Source organism: Hordeum vulgare, chromosome 1H, assembly GCF_904849725.1.
Source record: "Hordeum vulgare subsp. vulgare chromosome 1H, MorexV3_pseudomolecules_assembly, whole genome shotgun sequence".
NCBI classification, from domain to species: Eukaryota; Viridiplantae; Streptophyta; class Magnoliopsida; order Poales; family Poaceae; genus Hordeum; species Hordeum vulgare.
The window spans coordinates 489,756,055-489,782,022 of record NC_058518.1 but is presented as its reverse complement, the minus strand read 5'-3'; the positions used below and the strand labels follow the sequence as shown (position 1 = coordinate 489,782,022).

Here is a 25,968-nt window from a genome sequence, read left to right as displayed (position 1 = left end):
CATTTGCAAAGAAATTTCAGTAGGTGTCAACTTATCCAATTCAAGTCTATGATATAAAGAGAGAGGCATAACACTAACACCGGCTCCAAGATCACATAAAGCAGTTCTAACATAATTTCCTTTAATGGAGCAAGGTATAGTGGGTACTCCGGGATCACCTAGTTTCTTAGGAGTCCCACCCTTAAAAGTGTAATTAGCAAGCATGGTGGAAATCTCAACATCAGGTATCTTTCTTTTATTAGTCATAATATCTTTCATGTACTTAGCATAAGGAGACATTTTAAGCATATCAGTCAAACGCATTTGCAAAAAGATAGGTCTAATCATTTCAACAAAGCGCTCAAAATCCTCATCATCCTTTTTCTAGGATGGTTTGGGAGGAAAGGGCATGGGTTTCTGAACCCATGGTTCTCTTTTTTTACCATGCTTCCTAGCAATAAAATCATTCTTATCATATCTCTTGTTCTTAGGTTGTGGGTTATCAAGATCAACAGCAGGTTCAATCTCCACATCATTATCATTACTAGGTTGAGCATAAACATGAACACCATTATCAATATTATCACTAGGCTCATGTTCATCACCAGATTGTGTTTCGGCATCAGAAATAGAAACATCATTTGGATTCTCAGGTGTAACAGCAACAGGTTTACTAGCATGCAAGTTCCTATCATCTTTCTTTTTCTTCCTATTACCACGATGACTAGGTGCATTAGTATTAACTCCTTGAGAATCTTGTTCAATTCTCTTAGGATGGCCCTCAGGATACAAAGGTTCCTGAGTCATTCTACCACCTCTAGTAACAACTCGAACAAAATTATCATTCAATTCATTAAGCAAGTCATTTTGAGCCTTATGTACTTGTTCTACTTGAGTAGTGACCATAGAAGCATGTTTACCAATAAGCTTAAGATCATTAACATTTCTATCCACACAAGCACTTATATGATTAATCATACGAGCATTTTGTTCCACTTGTCTGCTAGCATAATCATTAAAACTTTGTTGTTTGGCAACAAAGTTATCAAATTCATCAAAGCATAAGCTAGCAGGTTTATCATAAGGAATATCACTATCATTGAATCTACGAAGATAATTTACCTCTACTACCTCTGTCGGGTTATCAAGACCATGTATTTCTTCAATAGGTGGTAGATTCTTAACATCTTCATATTTAATACCTTTCTCTTGCATGATTTCTTGGCTTCTTGCATATCTTCAGGACTAAGGAATAGAATACCTCTTTTCTTGCTTCGGAGGTGGTTCAGGAATAGTCCAAGCATTATCATTGCTCAAGATATTATTCAATAGAATTTCAGCTTCTTCCACAGTTTGTTCCGTGAAAACACAGCCAACACAACTATGTAGGTGGTCCCTAGAAGCATCCGTTAGTCCATTATAAAAGATATCAAGTATTTCATTTTTCTTAAGAGGGTGATCAGGCAAAGCTATTTTTTTCCTCATTAGTGAATAGGGTGGCTATATCATTCAGTTTAGTAAGATGTGCTACAACAATTTTAGATTCATAACCATGAAAAGGATTAGATTCAACCAAAGTGATTAACTCCGAGTCAACAGAGAATTTATAATCCTTATCAGTAACAAAGATGGGTGAGGTAGCAAACTTAGGATCAATTTCATTCTAGCATTCAGAGATTTTTCTTTCCACTTGCGTAATAAATTCGCAAGATCATAGCTATCCTTACAAGCAAGAAAGTCTTCAGCTACCTCTCCCTCCATAACATAACCCTTAGGTATATTAGGCAATTCATATCTAGGAGAGCTAGGTCTAACAGGTGTCACAGTAGGTTCAACTTCAATAATTTCATCAGTTTCAGAAGTATCATCAGATTCAGCAGTAACTCTAGCAATTTGTGCATCAAGAAATTCACCCAGTGGCATATCATTATCAAGAAAAGCATCATCATAAGCATCATGGATAGTAGAAGTAGCATCATCAAGCACATGCGACATATCAGAATTACTAGTAGGTGGTGGTGTTGCAAATTTACTCATAACAGAAGGTGAATCAAGTGCAGAGCTAGATGGCAGTTCCTTACCTGTCCTCGTAGTTGAGGGCAAGACTTTAGTTTTTGGATCCCTCGGATTCCTCATAGTGATCAACAGATATAAATCCGAAGTGACTCAGAGAATAGAGCTACGCTCCCCGGCAACGGCGCCAGAAAAAGGTCTTCATAACCCACAAGTATAGGGGATCGCAACAGTTTTCGAGGGTAGAGTATTCAACCCAAATTTATTGATTCAACACAAGGGGAGCCAAAGAATACTCTCGATTATTAGCAGTTGAGTTGTCAATTCAACCACACCTGAAAGACTTAGTATCTGCAACAAAGTTTTAGTAGCAAAGTAGTATGATAGTAACGGTAGCGGTGGTAACAGTAGCAGTAGTAATTTGTATAGCAAGTGTGACAGTAGTAGCGGTAAAGTAACTTAGCAAGGACCAGTATATGAAAAGCTCGTAGGCATTGGATCAGTGATGGATAATTATGTCGGATGGCATTCATCATGTAACAGTTATAACATAGGGTGATATGTAACTAGCTAAAGTTCGTCAATGTAATGTAGGCATGTATTCTGTATTTAGTCATACGTGCTTATGGAAAAGAACTTGCATGACATCTTTTGTCCTACCCTCCCGTGGCAGCGGGGTCCTAGTGGAAACTAAGGGATATTAAGGTCTCCTTTTAATAGAGAACCGGAACAAAGCATTAGCACATAGTGAATACATGGGATCCTCATACTATGGTCATCTCCAGGAGTGGTTTTGGCTATTGTCACTCCGGGGTTGCCGGGTCATAACACATAGTAGGTGACTACAACTTGCAAGATAGGATCAAGAACACACATTTATTGATGAAAACATAATAGGTTCAGATCTGAAATCATGGCACTCGGGCCCTAGTGACAAGCATTAAGCATAGCAAAGTAGTAGCAACATCAATCTTAGAACATAGTGGATACTAGGGATCAAACCCCATCAAAACTAACTCGATTACATGATAGATCTCATCCAACCCATCACCGTCCAACAAGCCTACGATAAGATTACTCACGAACGATGAAGAGCATCATGGAATGGGCGATGGAGGATGGTTGATGATGATGATGGCGTCGATTTCCCCTCTCCGGAGCCCAAAACGGACTCCAGATCTGCCCTCCCAAGGAAGATCAGGCGGTGGCAGCGGCTCCGTATCGTGAAACGCGATGAACTCTTCTCTCCTATTTTTTTCTGGGCGAGAGAGGTTATATAGATTTGGAGATGAAGTCGGAGGAGCCACATGGGCCCCACGAGCCTGCTAGGCGCGCCCTAGGGGGCACGCCTGCAGGGCTCATGGCCCACTGGCAGCGTATCTTCAATTTATTCTTTCTGTGATATTTTTTATACATTCCCTAAAAAATCCTCGTAAGTTTCCAGGTCATTTCGAGAACTTTTATTTCTGCACAAAAACAACACCATGGCAGTTCTGCTGAAAACAACGTTAGTCCGGGTTAGTTTCATTGAAAACATGCAAATTAGAGTCCAAAACAAGGGCAAAAGAGTTTGGAAAAGTAGATACGTTGGAGACGTATCAAGGCATCACATCGAAGGCAAGTAGACGGAATTCTGCCTCCATCTACTTCTATTACTCCACACATCGACTGCCATCCAACATGCATCTAGTGTATTGAGTTCATGGAGAAATGTACTAATGCTTTAAGAATGATGACATGTTGTAGACAAGATATATTCATGTAGGAATAGACCCCATCGTTTTATCCTTAAGAGCAATGATACATGTGTGTCTTGTCTCCTTCTGTCACTGAGATTGAGCACCGCAAGATCTAACCCATCACAAAGCACCTCTTCCCATTGCAAGATGAAAGATCAAGTTGTCCAGAAAAAAAAACAAATATCGGAGAAGAAATACGAGGCTATACTAACCAATAATGGATATAATTTCATAGATCCGATCATAAACTCACAATTCATTGGATCCCAACAAACACACCGCAAAAGATTGAGTTACATCAAATGGATATCCAAGAGACCATTGTATTGAGAAGCAAAACGAGAGAGAAAGCCAACTAGCTACTGCATATGGACCCGTAGGTCTGATATGAACTACTCACGCATCATCGGAGGAGCACCAATGAGGATGATGAACTCCTTCGTGATCGTGTTCCTCTCCAGAACGGGATCTACATTGGATATCATGGATTTTGGAACTTATATCAACTGAGACGATTTTGCGTCGACTCCTCTAGGGTTTCTGTAATATTAGGGTATTTATAGAACTTACGGGCGGTGGAGGAGGTGCCTGATAACCCACATGTATAGGGGATCGCAACAATATTCGAGGGTAGAGTATACAACCCAAATTTGTTGATTCGACACAAGGGGAAGGCAAATAATATTCTCGAGTATTAGCAGTTGAGTTGTCAATTCAACCACACCTGAAAGACTTAGTATCTGCAGCAAAGTTTCAGTAGCGAAGTAGTGTGATAGTAACGGTAGCAGCAGTAACAGTAGCAGTAGTGACAACAGTAGTGGTAAAGTAACTTAGCAAGGACCAGTACGATAAGACTCATAGGCATTGGATCGGTGATGGATAATTATGTTGATGACATTTATCATGTAACAGTTATAACATAGAGTGATATGTAACTAGGTCTAGTTCGTCAGTGTAATGTAGGCATGTATTCCATATTTAGTCATACGTGCTTATGGAAAAGAACTTGCATGACATCTATTGTCCATCCCTCCCGTGGCAGCGGGGTCCTAATAGAAACTAAGGGATATTAAGGTCTCCTTTTAATAGAGAACTAGAACAAAGCATTAGCACATAGTGAATACATGAACTCCTCATACTATGGTCATCTCCGGGACTGGTTCCGGCTATTGTCGCTCCGGGGTTGCCGGGTCATAACACATAGTAGGTGACTACAACTTGCAAGATAGGATCAAGAACACACATATATTGATGAAAACATAATAGCTTCAGATCTGAAATCATGGCACTCGGGCCCTAGTGACAAGCATTAAGCATAGCAAAGTAGTAGCAACATCAATCTTAGAACATAGTGGATACTAGGGATTAAACCCCATCAAAACTAACTCGATTACATGATAGATCTCATCCAACCCATCACCGTCCAGCAAGCCTACGATGAGATTACTCACGAACGATGAAGAGCATCATGGAATTGGCGATGAAGGATGGTTGGTGATGACGACAACGTCGATTTCCCCTCTCCGGAGCCCACAACGGACTCCAGATCTGCCCTCCAGAGGAAGAACAGGTGGTGGCGGCGGCTCTGTGTCGTGAAACGCGATGAACTCTTCTCTCTTCATTTTTTGTGGGCGAGAGAGAATATATAGAGCTGGAGTTGGAGGCTGCGGAGCCACGAGGGCCTCACAAGCCTGCTAGGCGTGGCCAGGGAGGCGCGCCTCCTGGGCTCGTGGGCTCCTGGCTCCGCGTCTCCAGGTAATTCTTGTGCCAGTATTTTTTATATATTCCACAAAAAATCCTCGTAAATTTCCAGGTCATTCCGAGAACTTTTATTTCTGCGCAAAAACAACACCATGGAAATTCTGCTGAAAACAGTGTTAGTCCGGGTTAGTTCCATTCAAATCATGCAAATTAGAGTCCAAAACAAGGGCAAAAGAGTTTGGCAAAGTAGATACGATGGAGATGTATCAACCCCCCCAAGCTTAAAGCCTTGCTTGTCCTCAAGCAATTCAGTTGACAAACTGAAAGAGACAAAAGAAAAACTTTTACGAACTCTGTTTGATCTTGTTGTTGTAATTATGTCTAACTCATATTCAGATTTTCAGCAAGATCATAAGCTGACCACATAAGCAATAACATTTAGGTCTCATGGTGTACTCATATCAATGGCATAATAAACTAGCGAGCAATAATAATAAGTTTCAAACGTCAACACTTCAATCAAAACAAACATGAAAACAATATGAACAGATGGTATCTCGCTGGCCCATTGTGAGACCGCAAAACATAAATGCAGAGCACCTTCAAAGACCAAGGGCTGACTGAACATTGTAATTTATGGCAAAGAAGATCTAGTCACAGTCATACTCAATACCAATTAGTAAGCATAAAAATGACGGAGGTGCTCTCTAACTGCTGCCTTTTATAAGAAGAGGATGACTCAACAGAAACATAAATAGATAGGCCCTTCGCGGAGGGAAGCATTGATTTGCAGAGGTGCCAGAGCTCAAGCTTTTAAAACGGAGATAAATAATTTTGGGTGGTATGCTTTCATTGTCAACGCGATGACCAAGAGTTTATACCATCTTCCATGCTACACAAATTATAGGTGGTTCCCACACAGAAAAGTAAAGTTTTGACTCCCCCACCACCGATCAATCAGATTCCACGACTAGCGAAATCCTCGGGTGCCGTCCATACCAACAACAATCCAGGGGGAGTTTTGTTTGCAATTATATTTTCGATTTGAGCATGGAACTGGGCATTCCGATTACCGACCCCTTTCTCGTGAGTGATAGTGAATAAACACACATCGAGGATAACACGCCTAGCATGGAAGATACTGATCGCTCCTTGTCACCACATGAGCGGTTCGGGCATATAAAACGGATTATTTCTTGAAGATTTAGAGAGTGCCACATGCAAATTTACTTGGAACGGCAGGTAGATACCGCATATAGGTAGGTATGGTGGACGCATATGGAACAACTTTGGGTTTATGGAAGTGGATGCACAAGCAATATTCCCGCGTAGTACAAGTGAAGGATAGCAAAAGACTAGGAGGCGACCAACTAGAGAGCGACAACAATCATCAGTATGCATTGAAATTAACCAACATTGAGTGCAAGCATGAGTACGATATAAATTGCCATAAACATGAATATCATAGAGGCTATGTTGATTTTATTTCAACTACATGCGTGAACATGTGCCAAGTCAAGCCACTTGAATCATTCAAAGGGATATACCATCCTATCATACTACATCATAATCATCTTGAAATTCATGTTAGCATCCAAGACAAACCATTATAAGCTCCTAACTAATTAAGCATGGCATCAGAAACTATGATCTCTAAGTTGTCATTGCAAACATGTTTCTCTCATAACAATGCTGAATTAGGAACGATGAGCTAGTCATATTTACAAAAACAAAATAGGTTGAGTTCATACCAGCTTTTACAGGCTCAGTCACTTCATCATAAATCGTCATTATTGCCTTTCACTTGCACGACCGAATGATGTGAATAATAATGAGAGTGTTCGTCCATTGGACTAAGCTGGAATCTGCAAGCAAACTCAAAGGAGAAGACAAAGTAATATGGCTCTTTGACGGATAAACAATTATGCATGTGAGAGCCACTAAACATTTTAACCATGGTCTTCTACCTTGACCCAAAGACAAAGAAACTATTTACACGGGAAAGCTCCCAACGAGCAAAAGAGGAACGAGAAATCTTCTTGGGTTTTCTTTTTAAATACCACTAAACAAGCTGGAAAGTAAACTTACAACTAATTTTTTGATTTTCTCAAATTTAAACAAACACACAAGAAGAATGCGAGAAAAAGAAATAAACTAGCATGGATGATACAATGGCAAGGTGTGAACACCGACTATCAAAGTGAAAGTGTGAGCATGAATATAAAGTAGGTGAGAAACACGTACTCCCCCAAGCTTAGGCTTTTGGCCTAAGTTGGTCTACTCCCACGGCTGGTCCGGGCGATATCCAAAATCATAATGGGGGTTGTACGGGAACGCGGCAGCTACCGCCTGAATAGCTGCCTCATGGAGGCGAGCAGCCTTCGCCTCCCTCTCATACTCCTCTGCCTCTCCTCTGGTTATGTAATATCTTCGTTTTACCTGAAAGTCAAAGAAGGCAAGAGCAGGAAGGGTAATATGGAAAACACGAAGTCGGTTAAATATTAACCGGTATAGGAGGGATTCATTATCCCTCTCAAGGAACTAATAACGTGTCACAGCGGCGCGATCAAGGAAAGTTGTATGGAGCGGGGGATCTCCTGCGCAGATGGGTATTCCAAGAAAATTTGCTATGCGAGTGGCAAAGATCCCACCGAAGAAATCCCCTTCATTAGCATTATTATTTAGCCTCCTCGCAATTATAGCTCCCATATTGAAACTTCGATCACCCGTTACTGCGCTCTTAAGAATACTAAGGTCAGGTGCGCAGAGGTGACAATGCTCAATCTTGCCGTTAATGCATCTACCTATGAAGAGGGAAAAATAATGTAAGGCGGGAAAATGAATGCTCCCCAAGGTAGCCTGCGTAATATCTCTAGTTTCTCGAACAATTATACTAGAGATAAAATCTCTAACCGAAGACTTAGGAGGATCATTGGGACTACCCCAATGAGGTATTTTGCAAATTCTATTGAAATCCTCTAAATCCATGGTATACGATTTGTCATAAAGATGAAACAGTATGGATGTGTCACGGCCAACTGAAAGTTTGAATCTATGAACAAAAGAGGCAGTGAGAGTAGTATACTGTTCACATTTATTGGAGATGAATTCTTCGAAAGGCCGTTCACATGGTTGTACGTGTGCGTTCCTCGGCTGGTAAGGATCGGGCTCCCGAATCGCGAGACGGGGACCCCTTTTGCTTGAAGAACCACCATGATAGTTTTTCCTGAACATATTCTTTTTCTGAAATTTTTAGTGACTCAAAAGAAAAGTGAACAAGGCTCAACAAAACTCATAGCAACTGCTCCTACAAGTGCCTAGAGGCCATATCATGCATCAAAACTACTTGGGACCAACTAAAATTAACATGCAAAGCTCAAGAACATGGTCACCAAGACAGCAAAAATACGCAACGAATAAAGCACTAGAACAAAAACTAATTGGACCAATGGAGGAGTCACATACAAAGGAACAATTCCCCAAAACAGTTTGGTGAATGGGGCTTTGCACAAGGAGATCGAAAAATGTAGCAAGAAGAGCAAGAACACAGGTTTGAGCTGTGGAATGAATTTTTCTGGAGGTAGGAGAAGGAGATGGGAGATGGAATAAGTGGAGGGGGCCACATGGGACCCACAAGCCTGCCAGGCGCGGCCAGGGGGTGACCGCGCCTCCTGGGCTTGTGGCCCACTGGTGCATCCCCGTGACTAGCTCTCTATCTCAGAAATTTTCTAATATTCCAGAAAAAATCATACTTGAATTTCAGGGCATTTGGAGAACTTTTATTTTCGGGTCACTTTTCTAAGGGACGGAAAAAGCAGAAAATAGGAAAAATAAAGCTAAATTTATCATTTTTCTTCTAAACAACAGAAAGTAAAAGTTGGGAGCAGAAGGTTGTGACTCCTAGATTCATCCATCTCATGGTCATCAAAAGAAATCCGTCAATGAGGTTGATCAAGTCTCCTTGACAAACTTTTTTCGAATCACATAAAACCGGAGAATTTTTGAATAATCACTAGGTTACCTCAATGGCGATGTGCATATCCCCAACAAGTAAATCATACTTCATCTTGACAGTAGGTATAGGGCATTCAAAGCTTCCAATAAGAATTGATGAAGATTTTTCGATAGCATTGATACAATGAACTCGATATTGTTTCTTCGGAAAGTGAACCGTATGCTCATTACCATTAACATGGACAGTGACATTAGCTTTGTTGCAATCAATAACAGCCCCTACAATGTTTAAAAAGGGTCTTCCAAGGATGACCACCATGGCATCATCCTCAGGAATATCCAAAATAACAAAGACCGTTAAGATAGTAACGTTAGCAACCACAACAGGCACATCCTCACAAATGCCGATAGGAAAAGCAGTTGATTTGTCAGCCATTTGCAAAGACATTTTAGTAGGTGTCAACTTATCCAATTCAAGTCTACGATGTAAAGAGAGAGGCATAACACTAACACCAACTCCAAGATCGCACAAAGCAGTTCTAACATAATTTCCTTTAATGGTGCAAGGTATAGTGGGCACTCCGGGGTCACCTAGTTTCTTAGGAGTCCCACCCTTGAAGGTGTAATTAGCGAGCATGGTGGAAATCTCAACCTCGGGTATCTTCCTTTTATTAGTCACAATATCTTTCATGTACTTAGCATAAGGAGACATTTTGAGCATATATGTCAAACGCATTTGCAAAAAGACATGTCTAATCATTTCAACAAAGCGCTCAAAATCCGCATCATCCTTTTTCTTGGATGGTTTGGGAGGAAAGGGCATGGGTTTCTGAACCCATGGTTCTCTTTCTTTACCATGCTTCCTAGCAATAAAGTCGTTCTTATCATATCTCCTATACTAAGGTTGTGGGTTATCAAGATCAACAACAGGTTCAATCTCCACATCCTTATCATTAGTAGGTTGAGCATCAACATAAACACCACTATCAATATTATCACTAGGCTCATGTTCATCACCAGATTGTGTTTCTGCATCAGAAAGAGAGACATCATTTGGATTCTCGGGTGTAACAGCAACAGGTTTGCTAGCATGCAGGTTCCTATCATATTTCTTTTTCTTCCTAATACCAGGATGACTAGGTGCATCAGTGTTAACTCCTTGAGAATCTTGTTCAATTTTCTTAGGATGACCCTCGGGATACAAAGGTTCCTGAGTCATTCTACCGCCTCTAGTGACAACTCTAACAGAATTGTCATTCAACTCATTGAGCAAGTCATTTTGAGCCTTAAGTACTTGTTCTCCTTGAGTAGTGACCATAGAGGCATGTTTACTCAAAAGCTTAAGATCATTGGCATTTCTATCCACACAAGCACTTATATGATCAATCATACGAGCATTTTGTCTCAATTGTCTGCTAACATCCGGTCCAAAAAAAATTGTCTACTAACATAATCATTGAAACTTTGTTGTTTGGCAACAAAGTTATCAAATTCATCTAAGCATAAGCTAGCAGGTTTATCATAAGGAGTATCACTCTCATTGAATCTACGAAGAGAATTTACCTCTACTACCTGTGTCGGGTTATCAAGACCATGTATTTCTTTGATAGGTGGTAGATTCTTAACATCTTCAGATTTAATACCTTTCTCTTGCATATATTTCTTGGCTTCTTGCATATCTTCAGGACCGAGGAATACAATACCTATTTTCTTCGGAGTTGGCTTCGAGGTGGTCCGGGAATAGTCCAAGCATTATCATTGCTGAAGATATTATTCAATATAATTTCAGCTTGTTCCACAGTTCGTTCCCTGAAAATGCAACCAGCACAACTATTTAGGTGGTCCCTAGAAGCATCGGTTATTCCATTATAAAGGATATCAAGTATTTCATTCTACTCAAGAGGGTGATCACGCAAAGCATTAAGTAGCTGGACAAGCCTCCCCCAAGCTTGTGGGAGACTCTCTTCTTCAACTTGCACAAAGTTATATATATATCCTGCAAGGCAGCTTGTTTCTTATGGGCAGGAAAATATTTCTCAAAGAAGTAGTATATCATATCCTAGGGACTACGCACACAACCAGGAGCAAGAGAAGTGAGCCAAGTCTTAGCATCACCCTTTAGTGAGAAAGGAAACAACTTAAGGATATAGTAATGGTGAATCTTTTCCTCATTCGTGAATAGGGTGGCTATATCATTTAATTTGGTAAGATGTGCTACAACCGTTTCACACTCATAACCATGAAAAGGATCAGATTGAACCAAAGTGATTAACTCAGGATCGACATAGAATTCATAATCCTTATCAGTAACAAAGATAGGCGAAGTAGCAAACTTAGGATCGTATTTCATTCTAGCATTCAGAGATTTTTATTTCCACTTGCGCAATAAATTTTCAAGATCATAGCTATCCTTACAAGCAAGAAAGTCTTCAGCTACCTCTCCCTCCATAACATAACCCTTAGGTATATCAGGCAATTCATATCTAGGAGAGCTAGGTCTAACAGGTGTAACAACATGTTCTACTTCAATAGTTTCATCAGTTTCAGAAGTATCATCACATTCGGTAGTAACTCTAACAATTTGTGCATCAAGAAATGCACCCAGTGGCAAATCATTATCAAGCAAAGCATCATCATAAGCATCATGGATAGCAGAAGTAGCATCATCAAGCACATGCGACATATCATAATTACCAATAGGTGGTGGTGTCGCAAATTTACTCATAACTGAAGGTGAATCAAGTGTAGAGCTAGATGGCAGTTCCTTACTTGTCCTCGTAGTTGAGGGCAAGATTTTAGTTTTTGGATCTCTCGGATTCCTCATAGTGATCAACAGACGTAAATCCCAAGTGACTCAGAGAATAGAGTTATGCTTCCCCGGCAACAGAGCCAGAAGAAGGTCTTGATAACCCACAAACATACGGGATCGCAACAGTTTTCGAGGGTAGAGTATTCAACCCAAATTTGTTGATTCGACACAAGGGGAAGCCAAAGAATATTCTCGAGTATTAGTTGTTGAGTTGTCAATTCAACCACACCTGAAAGACTTAGTATCTGCAGCAAAGTTTCAGTAGCGAAGTAGTGTGATAGTAACGGTAGCAGCAGTAACAGTAGCAGTAGTGACAGCAGTAGCGGTAAAGTAACTTAGCAAGGACCAGTACGAAAAGACTCGTAGGCATTGGATCGGTGATGGATAATTATGTTGGATGACATTCATCATGTAACAGTTATAACATAGGGTGATATATAACTAGCTCCAGTTCGTCAATGTAATGTAGGCATGTATTCCGTATTTAGTCATACGTGCTTATGGAAAAGAACTTGCATGACATCTATTGTCCATCCCTCCCGTGGCAGCGGGGTCCTAATGGAAACTAAGGGATATTAAGGTCTCCTTTTAATAGACAACCGGAACAAAGCATTAGCACATAGTGAATACATGAACTCCTCATACTATGGTCATCTCCGGGAGTGGTTCCGGCTATTGTCACTCCGGGGTTGTCGGGTCATAACACATAGTAGGTGACTACAACTTGCAAGATAGGATCAAGAACACACATATATTGATGAGAACATAATAGGTTCAGATCTGAAATCATGGCACTTCAGACCCTAGTGACAAGCATTAAGCATAGCAAAGTAGTAGCAACATCAATCTTAGAACATAGTGGATACTAGGGATCAAACCCCATCAAAACTAACTTGATTACATGATAGATCTCATCCAACCCATCACCGTCCAGCAAGCCTACGATGAGATTACTCACAAACGATGAAGAGCATCATGGAATTGGCGATGAAGGATGGTTGGTGATGACGATGGCGTCGATTTCCCCTCCCCGGAGCCCAGAACGGACTCGAGATATGCCCTCGAGAGGACGAACAGGTGGTGGCGGCGGCTCCGTGTCATGAAACGCAATGAACTCTTCTCACTTAATTTTTTCTGGGCGAGAGAGAATATATAGAGCTGGAGTTGGAGGCTGCGGAGCCATGATGGTCTCACAAGCCTGCCAGGCGCGGCCAGGGGGGCCGCGCCTCCTGGGCTTGTGGGCTCCTGGCTTCGCGTCTCGAGGTAATTCTTGCGCCAGTATTTTTTATATATTCCACAAAAAATCCTCGTAAATTTCCAGGTCATTCCGGGAACTTTTATTTCTGCACAAAAAGAACACCATGGCAATTCTGCTGAAAACAGCGTCAGTCCGGGTTAGTTCCATTCAAATTATGCAAATTAGAGTCCAAAACAAGGGCAAAAGAGTTTGGAAAAGTAGATACGATGCAGACGTATCAGTGCCCGTGGCCCCTAATAGCCACGAGGCCGCGTTGGGGGTCCTATGCGCGCCCTGGTGCCTAGTGGGCCATCTGGGCCTCCTCTCGTGATCATCCTTGGTCCCCAAGTTTCCTTGTGGTCTAGAAAAAATCTCCAAAAAGTTTTGCTGCCTTTGGACTTCATCTGGTATTGATTTTCTACGAAGGAAAAAAACAACAAAAAACAACAACTCGCACTCAGCACTGTGTCAATAGGTTAGTCCCAAAAAATGATATAAAGTTGCTATAAAATGATCATAAAACATCCAAGAATGATAATATAACAACATGGAACAATAAAAAATTATAGATACGTTGGAGACATATCGTCAGCTAAGAGATCTTTAACCATGGCAACCTTAGGCTCAACATTTATTTGCTCAGAAGGTTTAGGTTTCCTAACATGACTTTTATTAACCACTCTTGCAGCCCTAGCATCCTCTCTAATCTTAACAGGAAAAGTGGATTTCTCGATGTAAGCAATAGGAACAATTGGATCTACATGGTTAAAAATTATTTCCTCCTTCTTTATTTCAACAAGTTCATCTTGTAATTTTTCAGTAGGAGGATCGAATCTAAACCACTTCTCCATGGCGAGATCAACGTAAGTAGCAAAAGTTTCATAGAAGGTAGCTACTATCTCAGGATCAAGGCCATATTTGTTGCTAAACTCATGAAAAGGATAAATCTTCATGAAAGATTTAACGCAATCAAAATTAAATATTATACCTGATACCTTACCTCTACCGAGTTCCCAATCTTCAGAATTACGTTAATATTTTCTAGAAGATTCCATATGAATTCAATAGTCTCCTTCATATAAGATCCAACCACACAAGCGTTGAGCAAAGTTTGATCATCATGAGAAAGCTGATCATAAATTTTTTGTATGATCAATTCTCTTGAGAGCTCATGATTGGGGCAAGTGTGCATCATAGATTTAAGCCTCCCCCAAGCTTGAGTGATGCTTTCTCCTTCACGTGGCCATCAATTATAAATAAAATTCTGACCATGATGAATCAAATGCATAGGATAAAACTTCTCATGAAATTCCAATTTCAAGCGATTCCAATCCCATGATCCAATATCATCCAAAAGCATGTACCACAATAATGCTTTTCCCTCCAAATATAAAGGTAAAACTTTGGTCTTGACCTTGTCTCCGGGTAGACCTAAAAGCTTAAACAATCCAGATATATTAAATGATAATCAGGATGAGTTGAACCGTTATAAGGATTATCCAACACTTTCTCTACCATACCCGAAGGAATGTCATAATAGATATTTTCATTAGGTTCAGCAGGTTGAGGGATAATTTCCTCAACTTCCGTTCGAGGTGAAGATGCCCCGAGCAAGCCACTCAAAGGGTGACCCTTCATAGTGACAAGCAATAGTAAATTTCAGCATGTACCAAAAACATTTCCTTACCAATTCCTATCTACCAAAGGCGCTTCACTCCCCGATAATGGCGTCATAAAAGAATCTTGATGACCCACAAGTATAGGGGATTAATCGTAGTCCTTTCAATAAGTAAGAGTGTTGAACCCAACGAGGAGCAGGAGGAAATGATAAGCAGTTTTAAGCAAGATATTCTCTGCAAGTGCTATAAGTAAAACTGGTAGATAGTTTTGTAGCAAGGTATTTCGTAACAAGTGACAAGTAACAATAGTAGCAAAGGTGAAACAAGGTAGCCCAATACTTTTTATAGCAAAGGATATGCTTGAAAGTACTCTTATATAAAGCAAGTACCCCCGAGGACACATGGGAATATCTCTCTAGTCATGTTCATCATACTGAGTTGATTCACGTTTGCTGCTTTGATAATTTAATATGTGGGTGGACCAGCGCTAAAGTGATGTTCTTACTTGAACTAACAACCTACTTATGATTAACCCCTCTCGCAAGCATTCACAACTACGAAAGAAGAATTAAGATAAATCTAACCATAACATGAAACATGTGGATCCAAATGAGCCCCTTATGAAGCAACGCATAAACCGGGGTTTAATCTTCTGTCACTCTCGCAACCCATCATCTACTTGTTACTCCACAATGACTTCCTCTAGGCCCATAACATGGTGAAGTGTCATGTAGTCTACGTTCACATGACACCACTAAAGGAAGTAAAAACATACATATCATCAAAATATCAAACGAATGCCAACTTTATATGATTACTTATAACCAGACTTCTTCCATGTCCCGAGGAACAATAGTAACTACTCACACCTCATCAACATGTTCAACATCAGAGGTGTAACAAATATGATTAAGGATCTGAACATTATGTCTTCCACAAAGTAATCCAACTAGCATCAACAAAAAATGTAATTAACATAACTAGCAAACCACATGTACCAATCTGAGGTTTTGAGACAAAGATTAAATACACGAGATGAACTATAATTGGGGATGAGAGGGTGTTGGTGAATATGTTGATGAAGATTGGTCCTGCCATGAAGGAGGAAGCGTTGGTGATGACAATGGCTTCGATTTCCCCCTCCTGTAGAGGAATTCCTCCAGCACAATCGCTCTGCCGGATAGCAAAAGGGCATCTGCTCAGGTTTCCCTCTCGAGACGGTGGCGCTTCATTCCAAAAGTTATGTCTTGATTGTTTCTAGGGTAGAACAGACCATATAGGAGAAGAGAGGTGTCAGAGGACCAGCAGGGGCCCCACAAGTCATCAAGGCGCGTCCTGGGGGCGTGTTGGCTTGTGCCCAGGCGGCTGCCCCTCTACGATGTATTTTTGGCCCGATAATTCTTATATATTCCAAAAAAAATCTCCGTTAAGATTCAGGTCATTTGGAGCAACTTGTTTTTTCTACCTTTTTCTCGGTTTCACGGTCTAGAATTCCAGTTTTCAGATATTTCCCTCTTCGTAATGTACCTTGCTTATTCATAGAGAAAAGACATAAGAATTACATAATAATAGTGAATAATGGAAAATAATAAGACAAATGTCAATAAAGATTCATGATGCAAAATGGACGTATTAGTGGGTTCTATTCAGATTGGTAATCTCCAACTTCCCGTTTGGGATCAATGGCAGACGAACACCGTGGTATACTCTCAACGACAACCACATGTGCAAGGGGAGCAACAATGCAGTGAGGCAAGAGTGCACGGGGAGCAACAAGGCAGTGAGACAAGAGAGCAGGGGGAGCAGCAAGACAGTGAGACAAGCTCACCTGACACAGTGGAGCTGCCCATTGCATTATGAAAGGCTACACGTGAAGCGGCAAGAAAGGATGAAATAGCAAGGAAGGCTCTACCAAAGGATGATGCTTGTCATGATATTGATGTTGGCAATTTTGTGTCTTATAAGGCTTTGTCACCCTCATATAAAGGCGTTTGTTGCCTCCCTTCAAATTGTGTCAATTCCAAAGGACTAGAAGGCTGCAAAGCAACATCCAAAGTGGCGTGAAGCGATGATAGAAGAGTTGGAAACACTAAGGAAAAACAAGACATGTTCGCTAACCACATTGCCGACAAAAAAGAACGCAGTGAGTTGTAAGTGGATCTATACAGTGAAGCAAAATCCTAAAGGGAAGGTCGAACGATATAAGACCAGACTGGTCACTAGAGGATATAGTCAAACTTATGGAATTGACTATGATGAGACGTTTTCTCTCGTGGCATAGATGAACATATTAAGGATATTGGTCTCATGTGCTGCAAACTTTGGGTGGAAGTTGCATCAATTAGATGTCAAGAATGCCTTCTTGCATGGTGAGTTGCAGGAAGAAGTGTACATGGAGATACCACCAGGTTTTGGTACTTCAGAGACTACGGGGAAGGCATGCAGGCTGAAGAAATCCTGTATGGACTCAAGCAATCACCAAGGGCATGATTTGATAATTTCAGACGTGCTGTCTGTGGTATGGGGTATGGTCAGTGTAACGGTGACCACATGATGTCCTACAAGCACTTCGATCGGAAGATCACCATTCTTGTTGTTTATGTGGATGGCATTATCATCACTGGAGATGATAAGGAGGAAATAGAGAGACTAAAGGGTTGTTTGAGCAAGGAATTTTAGGTAAAGGATAACCTAAAATAGTTTCTTGGCATTGAAGTGGCTCAGACAGAGAAGGGAATCTCTTTGTGCCAACAAAAATACACCTTGGATCTCTTGAGTGACGTGGGTGTGATGGGATGTCGTACTGCCCTGACTCCGATTGAACAAAATCACCAAGTGTCAGCACAACCAGGAGAGCTAGTGAATAATGAAGATTATCATAAATTGGTTGGGAGGTAGTTGTACTTGTGTCATACCATGCCCCACATTACATATGCTATAGGGGTGGTGAGGAGATACATGCATGAACCAAGGAGTGGGCATCTTGATACTGTGCACACAATCCCGATATACTTGAAGGGGACTTCGGGTAAAGGGTTGTGGGTTGGGAAGAGTGGACATCTTGAGGTGGATGGCTATAGTGACTATGACTGGGCCAGTTGTTAAGATGATAGAAGATAACCTTCTGGCTACTGCGTGTTTGTGGCAGGAAATTTGGTGTCATGGAGAAGTAAGAAACATCTGGTTGTGTCTAGATCAATAACAGAAGGTGAGTATGGAGCGTTATCTCAAGGGTTGCATGAGATGCTCTGGGTGAAGTACCTACTGAGCGACTTGAAACTTCGGAGGAAGGGACGTTGAAGGTGTGGTGTGAGATCACTCAGCTATAGCCATCGCTAATAACACAACTCAACATGATAGAACAAAGCATGTGGAAATTGATCGCTTTTGATTAAGGAGAACTTGATGCCGGGATCATTGGCCTTACTCATGTCAGCTATAGGCAACAGTTTGGAGATTGTTTTACAAAGGGGTTGGAAACAAAATACTGTAACTTGGCATGTGACAAGATGGGAATGATAGATATCAACCATCCATCTTGAGGGTAAGTGTTGAACCGGTATGGGCCCAACCCATTCATTTATCTCTTAGGGTCCAAACCCATATAAAGGGACTGACCTAGAAGGAGGCTCTCCCGTTCCGTGCTCAACCATCACACACATACACACGGTCTCCACGTACTCGCCTCTCACGATTCAACACTATTCATCAAACAATGTTTTTTAATATAGCTTCGATTTTTTCATTTTTGCCCAGATTACCACAGACGTGATTTCTTCATAGAACTTTATACGCGAGTATATTGGTTGACTATGTATATTACAAAAACAAAATTCAGTTTTTTGGATTTCTATAGCATTTTATTGGATTTATTTTTCATAAACGGTGCGCGTGCATCCATGTTCACCAAATTCGCGTCCTAAAGATAGAGACGTAGTATAAATGATTTTACAGAAAAAATTCCTATGAGATTCAATGCAATGAATTAAAGAATCTTTTGGATTTCATCTTCATAAGAATGGCTGAGTTTTGACGTTGGCTTGTCAAACCCATTACAACCCTCTTCTTTTATCCGGACTTGAGACCGGCTATGTCGAGGCAACATAGACGGAGTTCAATGAATCAAAGAATAAATATAGATTTTTTTTGAAGGATTTCAATTCTTAAAAAATCATGTGAAATTCCTTTAAATCAAACTCGAAGATTTCCCCGGAAAAATAGAGCACGCCAACGTCTCTTTGTACTCTCTCACCGTGCTAATCGCTACTCCCAATCATGCGTGAGGGCGCGGATGCGAAAACGCTACACATACCAACCATACGCGAGGGCGCGGATGCGAAACCGCCCGCCGCTCGCCCGCTCCTCCCGCAGTCCACCCCGTGCCGCTCTATATAAGCGAGCCGAGAGCGGGGTGCCGAAACCCTAAGCAGAGTGGGGAAAGGCGTCTTCGTACTCGCCTCTCTCCGCGCACACGAGCTCTCGCCCCCTTCCTCCAACCCATCTCGCCAGCGGCGCAGCCCAACCACCCGCCACAATGAGGGAGTGCATCTCGATCCACATCGGCCAGGCCGGCATCCAGGTCGGAAACGCGTGCTGGGAGCTCTACTGCCTCGAGCATGGCATTCAGGTACGGATCCGCTCGCCCCCCCCCCCCTCCCCCGTTCACCCGTCATGTTTAGCATCGGATCTGGGGTTTGTGGCGGTCGGCGGTGTGCTCAGTCAGTCGGATCTGGGCGCAGATCTGACCGCGGCCGGCCAGATCTGCGGTTCGTAGAAGGGAAAAATCCGGATCTGGCGAAATGTATGGTCGCTTTAGTTGGTCGATCTGGTGTTTTGAAGATTACAGACATTTCGAATTTGAATTTTTAGGTGTAGATTTACTGGATCTCAGATCCGATGCAAGTCTCGCCCTGTTTTGGAGTGGTTGCTTAGGTTCTCCATGTTTTAGATCTGACCAGTCTTCTCTAAATGGATCCATCGTTTTGAAAAGCCCCTTCCTAGATAGTGGATCGCAGTGTGTATATTGTAATAAGACTTCACATGTATCGTCTGCTACTTGTTAGAACACCACCGATCTGGCACACGCTTGTTTGTTTGATCTGTTTCTGTGATCTACTGTGTAGTTCTGTTCTAATTCTGCTAGATCCGGTGCTATGCGTTCATGCATGTCATTCAATCCTTGCTGATGGTTTGAAATGTATATTGCCTGTTCGTAGAGCAATGGATCTCAAATTAATTACCATACCTCTGTTGCTGTTCGTAGAGTAATGCAATCAATTTCGTAAATGCCTTCAAGATCTTTTTCTTGTCCTGTTGCTACAGAATTTAGTAGTATGTTAAGCTTTGCACCTTTAACAATGTTTAATACCCCTTGTGCAGCCTGATGGTCAGATGCCCGGTGACAAGACCGTTGGGGGAGGTGATGATGCTTTCAACACCTTCTTCAGCGAGACTGGTGCTGGGAAGCACGTCCCCCGTGCAGTCTTTGTTGATCTTGAGCCTACTGTGATTGATGAGGTGAGGACTGGTGCTTACCGCCAGCTCTTCCACCCTGAGCAGCTTATCAGTGGCAAGGAGGATGCAGCCAACAACTTCGCCCGTGGTCATTACACCAGTAAGTGCTGTGCTCTTTGTTTGTAATGATGTTGGTAATCACTCTTGCTGTGCTTATCATCTGGCTAACGTTTGGTGCTGCTATTGCAGTTGGCAAGGAGATTGTTGATCTGTGCCTTGACCGTATCAGGAAGCTGTCCGACAACTGCACTGGTCTCCAGGGCTTCCTTGTCTTCAATGCTGTTGGAGGTGGAACTGGCTCTGGCCTTGGTTCTCTTCTCCTAGAGCGTCTCTCTGTTGACTATGGAAAGAAGTCCAAGCTTGGGTTCACAGTGTACCCATCTCCCCAGGTGTCCACCTCTGTTGTTGAGCCATACAACAGTGTCCTGTCCACCCACTCCCTCCTTGAGCACACCGATGTCTCTATCCTGCTTGACAATGAGGCCATCTATGACATCTGCCGCCGCTCCCTTGACATTGAGCGCCCAACATACACCAACCTCAACAGGCTTGTTTCTCAGGTACAGTCTACATCCTTGTTTCTGCATGGTACATGCTTTCTCTGTTTGATGTATGTTATATGTTGCACTTCCTAAGAATGTTTGACTGGTATCTAATCCATTGGTTAAATAACTAATGTGCAGGTCATATCATCACTGACTGCTTCCCTGAGGTTTGACGGTGCTCTGAATGTTGATGTGAATGAGTTCCAAACCAACCTGGTGCCCTACCCAAGGATCCACTTCATGCTTTCCTCCTATGCCCCAGTGATATCAGCAGAGAAGGCTTACCATGAGCAGCTGTCTGTTGCCGAGATCACCAACAGTGCATTCGAGCCTTCCTCCATGATGGCCAAGTGTGACCCCCGCCATGGCAAGTACATGGCCTGCTGTCTCATGTACCGTGGGGATGTCGTGCCCAAGGACGTCAACGCTGCTGTGGCCACCATCAAGACCAAGCGCACTATCCAGTTTGTTGACTGGTGCCCCACTGGCTTCAAGTGCGGTATCAACTACCAGCCACCTGGTGTCGTCCCAGGGGGCGACCTTGCCAAGGTCCAGAGGGCTGTGTGCATGATCTCCAACTCCACCAGTGTTGTTGAGGTCTTCTCCCGCATCGACCACAAGTTTGACCTGATGTACGCCAAGCGTGCCTTTGTCCACTGGTATGTGGGTGAGGGTATGGAGGAGGGAGAGTTCTCTGAGGCCCGTGAGGACCTTGCTGCCCTGGAGAAGGACTATGAAGAAGTTGGTGCTGAGTTCGACGATGGTGAGGATGGTGACGAGGGTGATGAGTACTAGAGCCTGCCTCCTGGTGCTTTCCCAAGGCGTACTACTGCTATCCTATGATCTGCTCAAGCGGCTTTATCTGTTATCTGTCTGTTTGAATGTTTGCTTTGTGGTGTTTGTTTTACAACCTGTTGTGTTGTAAGAACATATTGGTCTGTCTGAACCTAATGTTATGTGCATGCGGTTATCTATGCCTTGGCCTCTGTCTCCATTTTCCTGTTTCAATATGTGTTACTATCTGGTTATCTATGCCTTAGCCTCCTACTGCTTTGTCTCCATTTTCCTGTTTTCTTGTGTTTTGGCTGGTGGTGGACTGGAAACGCATCTTAATTTCATCTGTTGATTCCAGCTAAGTGGCCTTTACCGACCTAGAGTTGTAACTTGGAATTGAGGAAAGTCACACGAGTCCTGCTCCGTTGATACTCTTTTAATCACACGGTCTCCGATCTGAGGAAATCTTGCAGTTAATCTTGCCTGCCACCCCATCCACCTTACCCCGTCTCGCATCTCCATCACCGCGTGGGCTACCTCCGCCACCAACCTGCTATACACCAGCAATTCCCGACGGGTACAACTGATGCACACGCTGGTGCAGTGTCCCGTACAAGTCTGCTCCATCGAACGCTGCTCTCACCGCCGGCCGCGTCACCGGTCTGGTTCCCCGCCAGAGCCTGGCCCATCATCAAACCCTACCATACCGCCCTGCTATGCCTTGGCTCGGTAAATAAGATGCACTGCGGTAACAAAAATTAGGTTGTTTCACTTTTGATGTGTTGATTTGATTTGCGTTACTTTGGATGTAATGCTTGCTTCGATGAATTTTGTGAGTGTACCTCGATGTGTAATGGATCACTATGTCATTTGATAATTTTGGTTAATCCTTATGCAGATCACAATAATATGATTCTCAATCATGGCGATAATTTTAGTTTTTGACATGATTTCAGAATTCCATGCTTCCATCCAAGTTTACTGTGTACCCAAACTAATATGTTCCTGCTTCTTAGTTCTGTAGTGTGCCTCCAAAGTTCCAATGTGCAGATGTTCTCGGGCAGGTGGGTCATATTATGAAATCAACTTTTTATGTTGGCCAGTGATCTTAAATATGTCGAGATAGTATAAAATTATTGCTTCTTCTAACCTAAGCTGCGTGCTTTTGACATACATATGTCTTGTAGCACAACATCCATATTTCTTTATTCGGTATATGTGCTTCTATGGTACAGTGTTTCTATTGCTACATAATTCCTTTATTTCTCATCTATGTCACCAATACATGTCACATGTGTGATTTTTTTCCCCAGAAATAATGCATACATATTTTCACATAGGCAAAGAGACAACATTTAGGATTCTTTTTTTCTTCAGATATCCATGCTTTCAATCATTAGTATTTATGTAACTACACCTGGTTGTTCACACGTTTTAACTATTTGCGGTTTTACACTATAATATGTATATGCTTCATAATTGTATGCATCTCGACCTTTATCATGATATTACTTTTCGTTAATTTTTCAAATTTCCATGCTTCCATCGCAACTTACCATGTCCATGTGCTTCTTTTTATGCAGCATCCAAATGGCAATATAGATGCTTCTAAACAATATACAATCTAAATCATCTGAAGCAGAGTGCATGCCGAAGATCCGATAGGTTGTCATTTGTTTGCTTCCGATAAGCCTCACATGTGTTGTGATTGCAAGATTTTTTTTCCTACACACATTTGATACTTAATTTTTATCCAAAAGTGCCTGTACGTGCAGATGGATTGGCAGTACAACTACACTTTTCAGGTTTGGCATATTTCCTTTCTATTTTGTTGAATTACTTGGAATGATCCCACAAATATTCGTGCTTCTGCACTTCATAGAGTCTCCGACATTTAAACCATGCTTTCGTTTTTTATACTCATGTTTGACGTCAGATAGCATGAAATTGATGCTCGCAAATACCAATGCTTCCTATGTTGTACTTCAATCCAGAACTTCAGATAGGTTGTGTCGAATGTTCACAATTAGCTTGACAAATTTGTTTGTTTTCCTAGAAGTAGGTGCTTACGCTTAAAAGACAAGTATGTGCTTCCTTGTTTCTCACATAATGCTTCCTTTGTATAGAAACCTGCAACAAAATCCAGATGTGCTTCTTTGTTGCCAACAAGATGTCAACGATGTTGCAATGAAATTAAGTGCGCTATAACCGAGACAAACCAGGCATTGCTCTAAGTTGTTGGTTGTACTGGAACTGCAATGACAATGGAGAGCTCTAGGCACACGCAGATCTTGCCCATGACCATCTTGTAAAAAGTTGTGTTGAAATATGATTTTATATAGTTGCAAAAAAGTGTTGTAATATTTTTCTGTACCTTATTAAATTTGTTTCAACCCTTGATCACTCTCTTTATGATTCCCCATGTTTTCTTTGCTAAAAAAGTCTCCGTTATACAAGAAAAAAAGTTTCCTTGACACAAAAATAAGCTTCCAAATCTTCTACAAACATAAGATAGATCAAATCCGTCTCTTGAACAATATTTTTCCTTCGCACTACAAAGTATATTCTACCATAAGTTAAAGGGAATGCTTCCATGACACAAAAGCCCATTGTCGCATAAAAATACGTCTCGGAGAAAACTTTGTTATTGTATTGGATTTCGCCTTATTTGAAATGTATGCTTCCATCGGTTCAAAGTAATGTCATTATGGCAAAAAGATGCACATTATCTTCTGTAATTAGTGGAAACGAGGCCCATGTCCGCAAAAAAAAAGCCCCACAGGGTCCATGCATGCATAGTTATTAGCATGCAGCAGCCAAATTAATGCTTCAATCCCGAAATCATGCGTGAGACTTTCCTAGTTAATCTGACGACTAGCATGCAATGAATCGGAGGGCTATGGAGTGGTCTGATAGGAAGGAAGCATTAGTAGTTTGATGCTTAGTGCTCTCCTAATATATAAGACCTTCTGTTTTGCTTCTTCGACATTTTTTGCTTGTTTGCCCTATGTAAATTGTTTGTTTACTGATCCATCATATCAGGGGAGTGCCTAATCAGCGCTGCACGCGTGGGAACCCCTAGTCATCGGCGTTGAAGCCAACTGGCGCTCGCAGCAGCATACTATTGGGCCGGCCCATAAATGCTTAACCAAAGTAACACAACGTGAAATCTACAAAAAAAAGAGGCAGCCCTGTAGGCGCCTGATCAGGGGAACCCCTAATCAGCGACACTGAAGCGAACCGGCGCTAGCAGCAGCATATTATTGGGCCGGCTCATAAATGCTTAGCACACCGAAGTAACACAGCATGAAATCTATAAGAAAAAAGGCAGCGTTGCAAGCGCCTGATCAAGGGAACCCCTAGTCAGCGGCGTTGAAGCGAACCGGCGAACGCAGCAGCATACCATTGGGCATGCCCATAAATGCTTAGCACACCGAAGTAACACAGCATGAAATCTATAAGAAAAAAGGCAGCGTTGCAAGCGCCTGATCAAGGGAACCCCTAGTCAGCGGCGTTGAAGCGAACCGGCGAACGCAGCAGCATACCATTGGGCATGCCCATAAATGCTTAGCACACCGAAGTAACACAGCATGAAATCTATAAGAAAAAAGGCAGCGTTGCAAGCGCCTGATCAAGGGAACCCCTAGTCAGCGGCGTTGAAGCGAACCGGCGAACGCAGCAGCATACCATTGGGCATGCCCATGAACGCTTAGCACACCGAAGTAACACAATGTGAAATCTATAAAAAAAGAGGCGCCTACGGGGATCGAACTTACGCCACATTACTGTCGCAAGAGTAACGATACCACTGCACCATGGAATTGCTCATGAGTTATTCTAGCGCGCATTCATTATAAATACTAGCGGCCGCACTATTTGTATCCAAAAAATGTTTATGAAATAAAGTTTTTTCACTAACTTGAGAAAAAAGTTCAGGAATTTAGGAAAAGAAGTTAGTTTAAAAACTTTCATCAATTTTTAAAAATTACACTGAGTTTGAAAAAAGGTCATCAATTTTGAAAAAAATGACAAATTTAAAAAATATTCATCAATTTTGAAAAAAATGACAAATTTAAAAAATGAT

The 25,968-nt window shown here is 41.9% G+C and overlaps 1 protein-coding gene across 1 annotated transcript; it reads left to right on the top strand.

Annotated features, from left to right (window-relative positions):
- Nucleotides 1–19,391: 19,391 nt before the first annotated feature.
- On the top strand, nt 19,392–22,084 carry LOC123448787 (tubulin alpha-2 chain). Its single transcript, XM_045125799.1, has 4 exons — nt 19,392–19,678; nt 20,431–20,665; nt 20,755–21,125; nt 21,249–22,084. The coding sequence occupies exons 1-4, from the start codon at nt 19,586–19,588 to the stop codon at nt 21,903–21,905; spliced, it is 1,356 nt and encodes a 451-aa protein (XP_044981734.1). The 5' UTR covers nt 19,392–19,585; the 3' UTR covers nt 21,906–22,084.
- Nucleotides 22,085–25,968: the final 3,884 nt, after the last annotated feature.